Below are 17,733 nucleotides of genomic sequence, written 5' to 3' on the forward strand. Positions count from 1 at the left end.
TTACACAATTGGATATGTCATCAAGCAAACTGGTTATTAGCATCCATATTCATATACTGATATTTTATTTAGCATATGCTGTAGTTGATAAAGCCAGCAGAATCAAACTGATTGAAGTAAAATTTATGCACGACTCAGTTGAGCCTTCTATCATTTACCTAATTTTGCTCTCTGTATTTGGAATAAGTAATCAGAAAGACAAATAAAAGGGGTATAAGGAAGAATACCTGATTTGTGTCTTGTGTGGGAACCGTCACATCGTCAATCAAGAATATCTTGGGAGAATTTGTAAAATTAGAAACATAGACAAGCGAAGTTGGAGCAAAAGATTGAATAAAGATGGGTTGCTTTAACCAATCACTTGACAAGTATTCTCCTTTGTATCCATAACTCAGTAATGTCTCCATAAATTTATCTTCAAATCTTTTCCCATTGGGCCATTTTACCTGTCATGACACTGAAATTATTAACTTGGAATGCTTAAATAAAATTCCAATTAATATCTAATCACATATCAAGGAATTTTAAGATGGGAAACAATAAATGCATGCATTTTAACATAAAATATGTCAGCAAGAGTACACTACCCAATCTACTTTCTTATTGTATCTCTACAACATGGCTGTAGTTTCCCCATAACCATCCTATCTAACTGTCATATCCCCTGATAATGTGGATCAAAGATTTTTGGAAATAATATCCCAATGTCATCCCACTAAATAATGACAACTGCACCTATAAGTACAGCTGTAAATCTGCTTGCACATCAAAGTCCGGACATTCTTTTTAGTTATATTGTGCAATCCACAAATCAAAGTTGCTATATAAAACAAGAGGAAGATAGCATAGACTCAAATGAGATCCAGTAATCTCTCACCAACCATAATCAAGCTCCCAGTCATACTCTTCAGCATGACAACGCATGTTGGTTGCGCAACACCAACTCCGTCAATGGCTTGATCTTCGTTCACAAGTCTAGAGTCCGGAATGGAAGAACACAAGGCAGTGTCATCCGGAGGATCATCCCAGTTCGAAGACGAAGATTGAGGTACAAAATACATGTGACGACGTATGGGACTCACAACCAAGTCTATGCAAAAATCGGAAGGAGCGATGTCGGGAGGACGTGACAGTTCAACAAATGTGTGTGCATGATCTCCCACATCACTCTGCGATGGTGGAGCTGTTTGACAAGGGGATGGCGGACAGTCACTTGTGACAGTGACCGTGTCCATTTGTGATTGTGCAACTCCATCACCGAAGTATGCTGAGCAGGGTTTGAGCTTGAACTTCTTCTTGGGATTGACAGATTTGATAAGGCAATATTCAAATCTGTCCATGAGATACTGAAATTTCATCTGACTTTTCGGGGCTTCAAACATGAATAGACGAAAGCGCTCTGAAAACTCCATAGGTGATTCGTGTGGGGCCTTCCGTTGTTTTAACAATTTTTTATCAAGTACTTCAAGATCAAAATGGTGGAAAACAGATTCAATTAGATCGCTGAACTGCTTGAATGAGTGCATGGAGTTATGAGGTAGTGTGCCACACCATTGCAATGGGTGGTCGCGAAGTGTGTGTGCGAGCAGCGAACATACCTCTGTTTCATTAAAATCTTCCATGCCCTTCATGAGTGCATGGAAGTCATCTAAGTGCTCAGGCCAGGCCACTTCACCTTCACCATCATACGTGATTTGTGACAAGTGATCCCAGAACTCCCTCTCGATGTGAAAGATATGTCTGTTGGACAGACATTTCAGAGGGTAAACTATAACAAACTCCATGATAGATGTGTGAAGACTCAAAACAAATGATGAGGACTCAACTTGTCATCTGACCCTCCTTCTAGCGCCATAAATGTTGACGGCACTGGACCTGCCAACATGTCAGGGGATCTCCCTGGTAAGAAGTCCCAATTAGACCTCAGACCATTTGGTGTAGGAGTCCCAGCAGTGGGTCGTATGGTATCGCCTTGACCGTGGTTTCGCACAGAGGCAAGTAATATGTCCCTGTTGGTAGCAAGGGTGTGACATATGCGCCAAGTCAAGGAAGGTGCGTGAGTGGTTCTAACACACGGAGGGTGAGGTGAGTGCGCCCCTTGGAAACCTATGAAAGCACATAGTTAAGAAGGGAACACGCAAGCAAAGATGCATCACAACATGGAAGGAAAGTAAGCTAGCAATGTAAAGTGATGGTTAAACCAACAGCGCATTTCAGTAAGATTCATACATACATATACAGAAAATAGCTACACATGCATGCGTAAGCAAACAGATACATATATCATTTAGAGTAAACAAGATAGCTGAAATACAATACGACATATGCATGAAATGTGCTGGCTCTGTTATATTAAGAAGTGTAAGTTCTAGTCATACAATACATCCATGACCAACCACTAGTTCTGACAACGGAACGTTACAATCACTGCCGCCTGCTCCTCCAAAGAGATATACTAGCTCTGTGTAGTGGAGAAGCCAAGGCTCGTTACAATACTGTCCAAGCTTTCTCTAAGATACTCCTATTGGAAGCTTGGCTGACCAAAAGCCTCTACAATGAGTTATGAGGGACTATTTATAGCAAAGGGTGGGGTGACCCTTGACATTCCCCTTTGTGACCATTCATCTACCCTCATGACTCTTCAACTACTCTATGACTGTTACATTCAACTATCGACACTTGAACTTCCACTTGACAAGACGTTACATACAATTTGCACATGTACCCATGTGAGACAAAATGGCTTGAGCAAACCATGCAAGACATCACTAACACTCAAACCGTTGTGGTGAGACCAACTCTTTGACATCCTTGTGATGGTTGATGGTGGTGAACTGATGCCAAGCTTGGTCGTCCATGATGGTATCCGTGCACTCAATGGTGACATCCTACTGAAAGCGAACTCCTGCCTCCATTGCATCCAGGTACACTAATATGGCTCCTTCATCTAACTCGCCTGATAGCATATGCATGGTCGTCCTGGGTGCGACCAGACCAGCAACATGTTGTTGCATAGTGTCTGTGCTAATCTCCAAGCATGTGCTGGTAGTCGTGCGCATCAACTTGTCGGAATACATATTCAACTCTAGTCAGACTTTCTTCTTGTCTTTGCCTCGGTGATTGTGCCAAATGGGTGGTGTTGACCACTACCGGTCAACTACCCATAGCAGTACACCCCCTTTTTTTCGCAAAAAGGGATAGCGCTTGATCGACATGTCCGTGCCATTCGACAGTCATCGTCGACTTCATCATATTATGTTGTAAACCCAGTCTGCATGTGTAAATTGTAAATAATCTTAGCAGATATGAGTCATGTATGTAAATTGCCTAGGTGGACCTAACTTTCTAGTGATAATCTACGTTCCGGAAGGTTTTTCGTCTCACCGATCCATGATCGGCAGAGTTTTCCTTCAGCCTAACCCCAAAGCCGGAATGGATTTTGTCATTAGAATCTTAGGAGAATCCTAGTGTGTTAATCTGCTAGATTATAGTTGTGTCGCAGAACTGGGTGGTTTATGAGGGTCTATGTTAAATGGGTTCTCCCCCTTGAGATGTAAAGTTGTAAAATTCATGATGTAAAGTGTCTTGAGGGTTAGAAAATGTTTTAATCCCCTCATAAAGTCCTAAGTCCTAGGTCCTATGTGATTTTTCCAAAGGCTAAGTTCGAGGATCCATTTAAAAAATAAATAAATAATAAATAAATAAAAATTAAAATGAAAATAAAAAAATAAAGTAAAAACCTAAAAATAATAAAATAATAATATTTTGAGTAAATAAATGCAGAATTTCAATTTTTTAAAGCATTAAAAATTCGACGGATGAGATTAAGAGATATCTTGATCCTCATCGACGGTCGAGATCATTTTGACGTGGATCACTCGAACTAGCTGTTGGGAATTTTTCCTTTAAATAGGGTGCTAGGGGTCATTTGAGATCATTTGATCTGTGAGTTTTGTGCTGAAGAAGCTCTCTTGTAAACTTTTTCTGGTGCTAATAAAGAAAGACTTTGGGGTTAAAATCTTGCTGGTGTTACTCTCTGGAAGTGTTGTGAGCTATTTTATTTTCTGCATATTTTAATTTTCAGCCATTAGTAACAGCTTATTAAAGAGTATTGTTGAGCACAGGTATCTTGTTCACTTGCTAGGGTTTGAAATGGTATTAGATTTTCTGAAGTAATGGTAGGTATCTCCGCTGCTTTTGAGATCTAGTATTGGATTTTCTCTCTTTATTGATGGTTAAAGTGAGATGTGCAAGAAACCCTTATTGAAGAAGATCAGTGGGCGTTTGGGGAAGTTCTCAGCTGAACCAGCCAACTCCCGCAAGCATTTTCTTGCAGAGCCCAGCTAGTTTTGATCCTGGGTTTATTATTTAAGTTTGTTTTCTGATTTGCATGAGAAGTTTCTAAGGCATTTCATAATCTGAAGTTCTAAAAATATTATTGATGATAACTAACAGATTTAGCTGTTCTAGAGCTATAATTTTGCAATTTTGGACCAGTTTGTAGGGTTTCACTTTTAATCTTTGCATATATCTTCCAGGTTTTGTTTTCCATTTGCAGGTTGCAGGTCTGAGATAAAATCTGGTGGAAAATTAGTTTTTGCAGGGTCTCTATTTTGTTGTACAAGGGTTTCAAATATCGGTTGTTTTCAAAGCTGAAGGGTTTCGATTGTATCTGAGGAGGAATTTTCTCGAGAACGTTTGTGACCTGGGCAAACCCCTTGCCGATTGGCCAACTGCCTGTTCGCTGCTGCAAATAAAACGCTGTCATTTCCTTGGTCCTCATTCTGCAGCCATTCCTCGCTTTTTTTTGGTCCTTTTCTCCATCCGTGCAGTCACATTCTCGCTCTTCCATTGCTGTTGCTGTTTTCTCTTGCTACCTCTCACGCCATTCCCGCATCTACAAGCAGCATTTGCAGCTCTTGAAACGCAGCCTCCAAGCCATACGCCCTTCAGCTCCACGCACCTGCACACATTACACATTAAACCAACAGCAAAACACTTGCTTCATACGCTCTGCTTCAGTCGTCGAGTATCCAGACTTGCTCACCTGCCTGCTGCGTCCCATCCGCATCCTTCTCGTCCGCCGTCAAAACCTGCAAAGACTAAAAATCATGTTTTTTTTACGGGCCAGGTATTTCACGCATTTGACGTGCGGTAATCCCAGGCTTAGATTTTCATTTTTTTTTGTGATATATGCGTTGAACGGTAAGGTTTAGATTTAGTTCCTTTTTTTATTTTTTTACGTTTCATGTTACATTTATGATTCATTAGATAGTAATTTTTTTTTCTTTTTCGTTTAGATTTTTAGATCGATTTTATTTCAAGTGTTAGTGCTTTATTTTGTTTCAGGCATAGTTAGTCTTAGAGTTGATATATTTAATCTTTACATTAGGTTAGTGTAGCTTTAAGTTTTGAGTTTTTATTTTAGTCTTGGATTTTTCTTTTTCTTTTTTATAAAATAGAATTAATTTTGTTTAAAAGATAGACTTTAATAAAAAATAAAAAAATAATAAAAATTTGATTTTCCTTTTGTTCCGTTTTAAACTTCATTTAGAATTAGTTTTAGGCTTTGTCTTTGGTTTTTAGTTTAGTTTAATTTTGTTTTGAATTTAGTTAGTTTGGTTTAGAATTTAAAAATTAATAATAATAATAATAAATAAAAAATAAAAATTTCATAAAAATTATAAAACTTTAAAAAGCATAAAGATTTTCTTTTCTTATAGTTTAGATTTTGATAAAATAAAAGTGATAAAAGGTTTTTTTTTTTTTAGATTTTAATTTTTTTTTTTTTTTTTTATTTAAGGGTTTCATTTAGTTTTAAGTTTTGCATTATCTGAAAAACATAAAAATATTTTGGGAAATTTTTTGCAGTCTTGGCTCAGGGATTTATCGCGTTTTATCTTTTCTGCTGAGGCTAAAATTTTGATGTGGGATTTAATATTTATCATGCTTAAATGATCATGAATGTGATATCTGGTTAGCGTTTAAAATTAAGTGGTTGTGTATCGAACTTTATCTTTCGAAATTTTAAATTGTTGGAATATCACTAAGCCGTTAAGCATTTTCTCGCATTTGATAAAAGTTAATCTTCGCTCGGGTTATCTGATGATAAATGATTGCTCTACATGGTGTATATTTCTGCAGCATCTGATAATTAATCGTTTAAACATTAACTCCACAAGGCACTGGTCTATTAATTCAATAAAATCTATCTAGTGCTAGTTCCTTTCGTGTCTCCCAAACCAACTGATTCACAGTTGGTCATCCATTTTCCTATAGGGTCTACCCCCCTTAGCCGCGGGAGACAGGCTTAAACGGAGAGATTGGGGATCAGGGTGACAGCCCCCGGTCTAAGCGTTGTCATGACAATCTGTGCGACAACATTTTTTGGCGCCGTTGCCGGGGATAGAGTTTTTCTGTCCTTGGTTCTTTCATTTCGAGCTTTTCCGTGTTTCACTTCTTGTTCAGGTGGCGACTCCACTTCATATATTATCTTCAAGAGTGTATACTAGAAGACATCCAAGCAGTCTGTGCAATCCTACTCCTGATCCTGAAAAGGTCCTCAGGGTACGATTACACAAACTCTCTTCTCGTACACTTCTTGTTAACCTTGGACAAGAAGCCCTCTCTGATATCCATTTGCTTTTTAATAGTCAAGTTAGGCACAGCATCATGGATATGTATGCCCCTTGCAATTTTTCTAACATTCCAGGGTATCCCAATGCTCTTCCATCAGTTGGGATAGATAAGTTGCCTAGCTTTCAGGGAGATAATGCTATTAGTGCAAATTCGCATCTAAGAGACTTTAGTATATGGATGGCTAAATACGCAAGGTCTCCTGATTTCGATCATGAAGATGTTAGAATGACTCTTTTCATTTTAACCTTGGGGGGTGATGCTCATGAATGGTTTACTGAATAGCCTCAGAATTCATTTGATTCCTTAGCATCGATCATTAATGCATTTAAAGAAAAATATGGAGATAAGAGAGAAGGAAGACACCTCGTAAAAGCTATTAGCCTAATAAAAAAGGGAGAGGATGAAACTGTTGAAGAATTTAATAAAAGGTTTAATGGTATTGTTAGAGAATTACCTCAAGACTATAAACCTACAGACAAAACTCTCCAAGATTTTTACATTGATGCCTTTAGTCCTGAGCCATCTTATGAATTAAGGCGTGCTAAACTTAATGATTATAGAGATTGCCAAGCCTTAGCTATAGAGCTTGAAAAGGACAAGGCCGCATCTGGGAAGTCTGAGATCCCAGGTTTCGATAGAGCTGCTACGAAACTAAAGGAGCCTAAAGGAAAAGCAGTTCAAGAACCTGAAAGCAAACTTGTTCTCAAATTGCTTCAAAAGATTGAAACCATGGAAATTAATCATAATAAGGAGATAACCACTTTGCAGAATAGGTTGATCCAAATGGAAAGAGCGCAAACGCAGAATTTTCAACCTCGAAATAATAATAATAGAAATAACAATTGGCAAAGGAAGGGTCAATCTAGTGAGCAGAGACCTCCTAATCCGCTAACTAATTTGGTTGATAATGCTCCTCCTTACTGTCAGGTTTGTGATGCTCTTCATGAAGAGGCCACTTGTCCCATCGTTAGAAGAATTTTAGATAATGGAACGTTTGGAACAGGTGATCAAATAAATGTAGTAGGTAGCAAGTTCCCTTTGTCTATGGATGATTGGATAGTGGTCAAGGAAAAGAGTCGTGACGTTATGAATCCTTCATCAGCTTTTAGTATAAATAACCTTGAAAATGAAGATGACATTTTGGCTAGGTTATATGGTGAAAAATCCTCTCCCGAGCAAATCTTGGAAATTTCTAGAGATAAGGGTTTGACCTATCAGAGAAGGGATAAAGATCAAAGCGGGAATCAAATTCCCCCTCGAACTTTTAACCCTGGTGTAAACTCTGGGTTAGATGTCAATTTGGGAAGTTGGTTTAACAACGCAAAAATTTGGGTTCCTGTCTCCAAGATTGCTAAAATCCCTTCCCAAAGAGACAAGTTACTAAAAGCTATTCAAGGTCCTCAAGTAAATACTTCTCAACAGAAGACTCGGGAAGTTGACTATCATGATGCTCCCATATATTTGCAAACCTTAGATGCTGATGACAAAGATCACCAGCCTTTCTTTATCACCTTGTTAGTTAATGGATATAAATTGAATAATTGCATGTTGGATTCTGGTGCATCAGCTTGTGTAATGACTAGAAGGGTCATGGAACAACTTAACATAAGAGTTTCTAGACCCTACTATAACATATGCGCCATGGATTCTAAGAAAATCGAAGTGCATGGTTTAATCAAAGATTTGCAAGTTCATCTATCAGTTTACCCAGACATCATGGTTGTCATGGATATTGTTGTTGTGGATGTGCCTGATGCCTGGGGTATGCTGTTATCCAGAAAGTGGGCCTCTGATCTAGGAGGAAGTATTCAAATGAATCGGTCATATGCTATGATTCCTTCTCCTAAGGGTGATGGTTTTGTAAGACTAAATAGAGAGCCCGAAAGAAAATTTCATGTTGAAGATCCTAAGAGACCTCACAACGAAATAATCAAAGAGCAATCTGACATTGGGAACTATGCCATCATGTCTAATTTTATAATTCCTCCCGATGATAAGATTAAGGATCTCAAGGGTAAAGTTTGGTATATGTACTTCGATGGTGCATCGTCTAGGCATGGTAAAGGTGCTGGAATAGTGCTTAAATCTCCCCTTGGTCACATTTTCAAGTTTGCTTATCGATTAGAATTTGAAGCAACCAACAATGTCGCTGAATATGAGGCTATATTGTTGGGGCTTGAGTTGGCAAAATCTTTGAAGGTTAAATTGCTTAGCATTAAGGGGGATTCTGATTTAGTTATCATGCAGCTTAAAAATAAATTCACATGCAGAAATCAAAGATTAAGGAATTATCGAAATGCTGTGTGGGATACTATGGAGCACTTTGATGCTCTTGACCTCAAAGCTATCCCAAGAGAACAAAATAGTTTGGCAGATGAACTTGCCGTAGCTGCTACTACTTTCCAGTTATCTGATGAGCTAATTAATGATAAGATCAAAATGGAAGTAATATTTAGACCATCTGTTCCAGATAACTCAGAGCATTGGCAGGTCTTCAATGATGAAAAGCAAGTCATTCGTTTTCTTAATAGTTTGGATGAGTTTGAGGATTTCCGGATAGTTTCTGAGGAGGATGGATCTTTAAATTATGAGCATATCATAAATCCTACTCCTAGGAATGTGGTTGCCTTAGAGCAACATTTTGATCGGCATGATGCCACGAAGTTGAGAGAAGAAAATAAGATGGACCCAGGCGAATATCTCGAGATAAGCATTGGTACCTAGTGTGGAGGAAAGAAAAAAGTTAATTGATTTACTTCGCGAATATCGAGATGTTTTAGCTTTTTCTTATGATGAATTAAAGGGCTATAGGGAAGATGTCATGGAACATACTATCCCCTTAAAAGATGAAAATGCTAAACCCTTTCGCCAGAAACTTAGGCAAATTAATCCTAAATTAGCCCCTTTAGTTCAGAAAGAACTTGCGAAAATGCTTGCAGCAGGAATTATCGCTCAAACAAGGCATTCGACATGGTGTTCGAATCTGGTGATTGTTAGGAAAAAGAATGGTACGATAAGGCTGTGTGTCGATTTTCGAAACCTTAATCTAGCATGCAAGAAAGATAATTACCCTTTGCCAAACATGGAAACTTTGTTGCAAAGAGTGACCGATTCTGGAATGATGTCGTTGCTAGATGGTTTTTCTAGGTACAATCAGGTATGGGTTAAAAAGGAAGATCGTCATAAAACCACATTCACAATGCCATGGGGTACCTTTGAATACATCAGAATGTCGTTTGGATTAACAAATGCTGGGGCTACATTCCAAAGGGCTATGGATTATGCCTTCAAGGGGTTAATCGGGTAATTTATTGAAATTTACCAAGATGATCTTACTGTTTTTTCTAAAGATGGTATCAATCATGTAAATCATCTTAGGTTGGTTTTCGATAGATGTAGAGAATACGAGATTTCTTTGAATCCAGCTAAGTCTGTTTTTGGAGTAACAGAAGGGAAATTACTTGGCCATATCATTTCTAAAGAAGGAATCAAGATTGATCCTGAAAGAATTGAAGCAATCCAAAAGATTCCTCTCCCTCATAATCTTAAATCCCTTCAGTCTTTCCTTGGAAAGATAAATTTTATTAGAAGGTTTATTCCAAATTACGCAGAAATAGCTAAGCCTATTCAAAATCTTCTAAAGAAAGATGCAAATTTTTTTTGGCAAGAAGACAGCAAAAAGGCTTTTCAAGAAATCAAATGCGCTATTGCAAGAGCTCCTGTCTTAGTTAGTCCCAATTATTCCAAGGATTTCATGATTTTTTCTTTCGCTTCCGAAGATACCATTGCTGGTGTCCTGCTACAAAAGAATAAAGATGGTCACGAGCAGCCTATCGCTTTCATGAGTAGAGCACTTCAAAATTCTGAATTGAAGTACAATACCATGGAAAAGCAAGCTTATGCCTTGGTCAAGTCTCTTAAGCACTTCAAAACTTATGTGGGTTATTCTAAAATCATTGCTTTCGTCCCACATTCTGCTGTTAAAGATATATTAACTCAAACTGATTGCTTAGGGACTCGTGCTAGGTGGGTTACTAAAATACAAGAATATGATTTAGAAATCAGACCCACCAAGCTAGTCAAAGGCCAAGGTTTGGCTCAGATGTTGACTGAAGGTAACGAAAAGACTCTTGGTTTGTTTTGTCTTAGCGATCTATCTTCGCCAGAGTTGCAAAGATTAGGAGAGCATGAGTGGTACAAGGACATAGTTTATTACTTGATGAATCTTGCATGTCCTAACCATTTAGTTGCTCATAAGAGAAGGGCTCTTAGACTGAAAGCCACTAAGTATTGCCTTATGAAGGATGGCCTTGGGTGGAGAAATCCTGAGGGCATAGTGCTTAGGTGTGTTGATGACATTGAGTCCAAGAAATTAATCTCTGAGTTTCATTCAGGATTTTGTGGTGGTCATTATGCTGCTAGAACTACTGCCCACAAAATCCTGAGAGCTGGTTATTATTGGCCTTCAATTTTTTCTGATGTGCACAAGTTTGTTAGAGCTTGTCAAGCCTGTCAACTATTCACTGGGAAACAGAAGCTTGTTGCCTTGCCCCTACAACCTGTCATTGTAGAGGCACCTTTTCAGCATTGGGGTCTGGACTTCATAGGGAAGTTCCATGAAAATTCTAGCAATGGCTACTCATGGATTTTGACTGCTACAGATTATTTCACTAAATGAGTCGAAGCCATTCCTGCTAAGAATGTCACTGAAAAGGTTATTATGGATTTCATTGAAAATAATATCATTACTAGATTTGGTGTCCTTGCTAAGATCACTACTGACAATGCCAAAGCTTTTAGTTCCTTAGAGTTTTCATCTTTTTGTTTCAAGTATGGCATTGTCTTATCTCATTCGTCAAATTACTATCCTAAGGGTAATGGTCTGGCTGAATCAAGTAACAAGAATCTCATAACCATTATCAAGAAGATAGTAGGAGATAATAAGAGATCATGGGATAGCAAAATCAAGTATGCTTTATGGGTAGATAGAATCGCTAAGAAGAAAGCTACTGGTAAATCTCCCTTTGAATTAGTTTATGGCTTGGATGTGACTTTACCTGTGCACCTAAAATTGCCAACTTATCAGCTCCTACAGAGTTTTTCTGTTAATAAAGATGCTGTTCAGAATAGAATAGATCAGATTGTAGAGTTAGATGAAGCTCGTAGGACAGCTTTTGATGCTATATGTAAAAATCAATCTAACATTAAGAAAAGCTTTGATAAATTCTCTCGATCTAGATCTTTGCAGGTGGGAGATATGGTACTTCTTTGGGATCGCAAGAATGAGAAACCAGGAAAACATAAGAAGTTTGACAGTCTGTGGCTGGGACCGTACATCATTCGAGACATAGCTGGACCAAACTCATTCCACTTGAGCAGATTGGATGGCGAACCACTTGATCTACCTGCGAATGGCCAAATGCTCAAGTTGTTCTTCAAGGATGATATCTGATGCCATAGGGCATCCTTTGTATTGTATTTCTGTTCCTACTCCTTGTCATTTCAACATGTCATTTCTGTTTTAGGATTAGATTTACTTTTCATGTTACTAGATAGTTAATAAATGAAGAGCTTTTATCTTTCCTGTGCTTAATGTTATATGATGATTTTTGGATGGACGCTACTTATTTTTATTGTGTGTTGCGTGGATGCAGATTCTGGATTCTCACATTCCTTCAGTGCAGCAACGTGTCCCCAAGTAGAGCCAGATGTTGACCACTACCAGTCAGCGACCCATAGCAGTACACCCCCTTTTTTTCGCAAAAAATGATAGCGCTTGATCGACATGTCCGTGCCATTCGACAGTCATCGTCGACTTCATCATATTATGCTGTAAACCCAGTCTGCATGTGTAAATTGTAAATAATCTTAGCAGATATGAGTCATGTATGTAAATTGCCTAGGTGGACCTAACTTTCTAGTGATAATCTACATTCCGGAAGGTTTTTCGTCTCACCGATCCATGATCGGCAGAGTTTTCCTTCAGCCTAACCCCAAAGCCGGAATGGATTTTGTCATTAGAATCCTAGGAGAATCCTAGTGTGTTAATATGCTAGATTATAGTTGTGTCGCAGAACCGGGTGGTTTATGAGGGTCTATGTCAAATGGGTTCTCCCCCTTGAGATGTAAAGTTGTAAAAGTCATGATGTAAAGTGTCTTGAGGGTTAGAAAATGTTTTAATCCCCTCATAAGTCCTAAGTCCTAGGTCCTAAGTGATTTTTCCAAAGGCTAAGTTCGAGGATCCATTTAAAAAATAAATAAATAAAAATGAAAATGAAAATAATAAAATAATAAAATAAAGTAAAAACCTAAAAATAATAAAATAATAATATTTTGAGTAAATAAATGTAGAATTTCAATTTTTAAAGCATTAAAAATTCGACGGATGAGATTAAGAGATATCTTGATCCTCATCGACGGTCGAGATCATTTTGATGTGGATCACTCGAACTAGCTGTTGGGAATTTTTCCTTTAAATAGGGTGCTAGGGGTCATTTGAGAACATTCGATCTGTGAGTCTTGTGCTGAAGAAGCTCTCTTGTAAACTTTTTTTGGTGCTAATAAAGAAAGACTTTGGGGTTAAAATCTTGTTGGTGTTACTCTCTGGAAGTGCTGTGAGCTATTTTATTTTCTGCATATTTTAATTTTCAGCCATTAGTAACAGTTTATTGAAGAGTATTGTTGAGCACAGGTATCTTGTTCACTTGCTAGGGTTTGAAATGGTATTAGATTTTCTGAAGTAATGGCAGGTATCTCCACTGCTTTTGAGATCTAGTATTGTTTTTTCTCTCTTTATTGATGGTTAAAGTGAGCTGTGCAGGAAACCCTTATTGAAGAAGATCAGTGGGCGTTTGGGGAAGTTCTCGGCTGAACCAGCCAACTCCCGCAAGCATTTTCTTGCAGAGCCCAGCTAGTTTTGATCCTGGGTTTATTATTTAAGTTTGTTTTCTGATTTGCATGAGAAGTTTCTAAGGCATTTCATAATCTGAAGTTCTAAAAATATTATTGATGATAACTGACAGATTTCGCTGTTCTAGAGCTATAATTTTGCAATTCTGGACTGGTTTGTAGGGTTTCACTTTTAATCTTTGCATATATCTTCCGGGTTTTGTTTTCCATTTGCAGGTTGCAGGGCTGAGATAAAATCTAGTGGAAAATTGGTTTGTAGGGTTTCACTTCTAATCTTTGCATATATCTTCCGGGTTTTGTTTTCCATTTGTAGGTTGCAGGGCTGAGATAAAATCTGGTGGAAAATTAGTTTTTGCAGGGTCTCTATTTTGCTGTACAAGGGTTTCAAATATCAGTTGTTTTCAGATCTGAAGGGTTTCGATTTTATTTGAGGAATTTTCTCGAGAACGTTTGTGACCTGGGCAAACCCCTTGCCGATTGGCCAACTGCCTGTTCGCTGCTGCAAATAAAACGTTGTCATTTCCTTGGTCCTCATTCTGCAGCCATTCCTCGCTTTTTTTTGGTCCTTTTCTCCATCGTGCAGTCACATTCTCGCTCTTCCAACACAAGTCAAATAGCCCAAAATTTCTCGGTTTTTGTGCCCAAAGATGTGGCCTAAAAAAATGAACTTTTGACCCCAAAAACATAGTCAAACTCGGTCAACAAGTCCTTGGTCAATCTTGCCCTAGAACTTTGAAATTTCGGCTTGTAATTCTGTATAAAATACTCGTCCTCCTTGCCACACGTTTAGAGAGAGAAGTTTCCCATAGTTGGATGAACCAATCAGACGAAGAGAGAGAAGTATGAAAGAGTGATGAATATGCCAAATGAGGTGTGTGGCCTCTTGTATTTATACAATTTGTTGTGGGTGAAAAGACACATCCATTGGGATTCTTGAGCCTACATGATGAGGCCGACCTGAACAATTTGCACATGTGAGGGCATAAGTTCAAAATCACACTTCTTCTTGTCCGAATTTGATGATCTTTATATCAATCTTGGACCTCTCGAAAAGAGGAATCCAATGCAATCATCATCTCCATCAAATGAGTTGTCCCAAGGTGGAATTTGGCCCTAGTTTCCAATTTTAACACTCCCTCTCAACTAGGGAGAATTCCACCTGTCAATCCATCTGTCGTCATCATGCCATCCTGTCATCATGTACCATCTCTGTCATCTCATCTCTGCTCTGCTGAACCATGAAGTAATAATGAAGAAGAATCGACCGAGAGGGAGTCACAAACTCACAAGGCCTTACCACTCTTCCCTAACAAAAGTCAGTGCAGAGGTAGAACCTTAAATGATCCCAGATCAAGTTGTTGAACACCATGCATCCTAGACATCGGGAGTGCGGTAGTACACGATGCGTCCATCGGTAGTGCTACGGTCCCTATCCACATTTCCCAACTCATTGGCTAAATGAGAGGTACTTCCCATGAGTCTCAGACTACATGGGTAGGATGTATGTTGGGGCATCAACAGGAGAAAGTGAACCACTCATCATGCTCATATGCCAGAGGAAAAGGTGAACCACTCATCCTACACACGTGTCTAGTAGGTGAACGTGAACCACTCACCTTGTTCACAATGCACCACATAGGGGAAGGTGAACCACTCACCCTATGGTCGCTCATAGCTCCAAGAAGTACCCCAAGCCCTGAAGAATTCCCAGAGCTCAATGTCCAACTCAAGCGAGACCCTCATGGGAGGGTCTTTCCACGACTCCAAGTCTCTCTAGGAAGGCTAAGAATTGGACCTTCCCCAAAGGCTTTGTGAGGATATTTGCAGCCTATTCATCAGTCATGATGCGTTGGAGCCTTAGTGCTCCCCGTTGTACCATATCCCGGATAAAGTGGTACCTGATATCAATGTGCTTGCAGCGATCGTGGAACACAGGATTCTCTGAAAGGTGAATCCCACTCTGGTTGTCGCAGAAGATCACGGTGGTATCCAACACGTGCTCAAATAACTCACAAAAGAGCTTCCTCAACCAAACAAATTCACAACAAGCCATACTAGCTGCAATGTATTCGACCTCAGTAGTGCTTAGTGCAACCGATTTTTGCTTCCTACTCATCCAAGAAATTGAAGCAGACCCCAATGAGCAGCAACATCCAAACGTGCTTTTATGATCCACCACATTGCCAGCCCAGTCAACATCTATATATCCATGTAGCCTCAAATTCTCAGCAGTGTGTTGATTAGTTGTTGTCATTGATGTCAACCCAAGCAACACCAAGGGCTGCCCCAAACTTGCATGGGCATTTTGACTTGACAACTCATCCTACTCTAATTCAAGGATCTTTTAGATGGATTCTACTCATCGAGATGTTTCCGTTGATATATGGCACACCACGTAGTTCTTCACGGTTTGAGAGCTATTCGTGTTTGAAGTAAGTAACCCAGTTAGTGGGCTAAAACCCCATGGGGTTGTGGCATGGCACTCATCATTGGTTGTGGTTATTGAATAGTCAATAATTAATAATGTTTTATGCTCCTAAAATCCCTCCAACGTTCACTTGTTGAGGATCCTCTCAACTCGGAAATTTCTATAAATATTGACCCTCATATCCTCCTCTAGTAAGCACTTTTCATCGAACTATCTCGTGAGAAGACCTCTATAATTTTTCGGCCCTTGTGAGCTTCTAACGCAAGATCTATTGCAGGGAGTTTAAGATTTTGTTGAGGTCTGGTTATGGTACAAAATTATGATCAAATTTGAAGGTTTGTTTTGAAGCAAGTTTAGAGCCTTGGATTCTAGGATTTCAATGCTTCAAATAGGTCATTGTGGCATTTTCGCTGTAACTTTTTTCTATGAAGCTTCAGAAACTTAAATTAAAACCCATTTGAGCCGAAATCTTGATGAACCTCGTGATCGAATTTCAAATCTTGGTTCGCTATATTTTCGGAGATATGATACGAGGAAGTTAGAGTTTTTGCAAGCTCCCGAATTCCATGTCAAACAGGTGACCTTGGGAAAATCGTCATAACTTTCTCTCTGAGCATTGGATTCAAATTTCATAAACAGTGACAGAAAGAGGACAGACTGTAGCTTGTTGGGTATCGTTTTTAGGGCCAAAGAACAAAACAAAGACACGAGGCTCTTTGTACAAATTCGTTGTACTGAACTAGTCTATAATCAGGCCAGCGTGGGAGATTGGGCATAACTCTTTTGTGAAGAATCCAATCTCGATCAGACCTGTGGGGTTGGAAAGAGGATTCAAAGGGCTACCACACGATGAAATTTTAGACCTTGGAGATCCGAAATTTCATAGATACAACAGATTCAATATCGGGCTCCTAGAAGGCAAGAAAAAGTATGCATTCAAGGATCACTGTAGTAAGGACCACACATCAACAGTCAAGGGTAAGTCTGCTACAACAAGGTATGTATGATTAGTGTTTGCATTTGAATTTTGAATATCATCTCTGACATGTGTTTTTGCAGGACAGTGTAAGTATTTTGTTTGTGTATTGGTTTGGGTCTTGTTCATTAATGCATGTGTAGGAAGGAGGACACTTCAGGACAACTCGAACACATACTAGAAGGACATGCAGCACCAAAGTACCATTACTTGAAGCAAGCACAACAGTACCTCAGCAGCTACAAGTGATCCAAGAAGTCGTGTCAAGTCAAGCATCAATTCTTGTCAAGAGTCAGTATTGTAAAAGATCATCATTGTAAAATTGTAAAAGAGTCATTATTGTAAAAAAATTCAATCTGCCTAGAGTTGAAGAGGCATTGTTGGGAGGTATAGGAGTCATTGTTGGATGATGTCATGGTTAGGTTGCAGGTCATAGTGTGATTCGGTAATTGGTCAATTACAAGAAAATCATTGTAAATTTTATTGTATCGTGGATCATTATCCCTGGTACAGGAGTCCACACTCTTGTTTCATTTCTGGTCATTATAGGGTGGCAGGGAGGTGCTAGGCAGGTGCATGAAGTCGCCTATAGGTTGGAGCTTGTGAACACTTCAGGGTGGTAGGTTGGTCTAGGATGTTGGGGCATCCATTCAGTTGACTACTGAAGAAACCAGGGTGTTGGGGCGTCCTTCTAGTGGGAGTTGGAGAAGAATGCTTTTCTAGAATTCTAGGAAGTTGTAACTTTCATTTCAGTTGGGGCTGAAGATTAAAGAATTTATTA

The 17,733-nt window shown here is 39.0% G+C and overlaps 1 protein-coding gene across 1 annotated transcript in view; it reads right to left on the minus strand.

The window, feature by feature from the left end:
• LOC149263212 (glycerophosphodiester phosphodiesterase GDPD6-like) overlaps window positions 1-17,733 on the minus strand; it is a 251,388-nt gene that overhangs the window by 100,639 nt on the left and 133,016 nt on the right. Inside the window, exon 7 of the mRNA XM_089386941.1 lies at window positions 228-446. Coding sequence (XP_089243067.1) covers window positions 228-446 — 219 coding nt within the window. The remainder of the gene's footprint in view (window positions 1-227; window positions 447-17,733) is intronic.

Source organism: Pinus tabuliformis, chromosome 6 (assembly GCF_031772625.1).
Source record: "Pinus tabuliformis cultivar Carrire ecotype Pingquan chromosome 6, CPIR1, whole genome shotgun sequence".
Lineage (NCBI taxonomy): Eukaryota > Viridiplantae > Streptophyta > Pinopsida > Pinales > Pinaceae > Pinus > Pinus tabuliformis.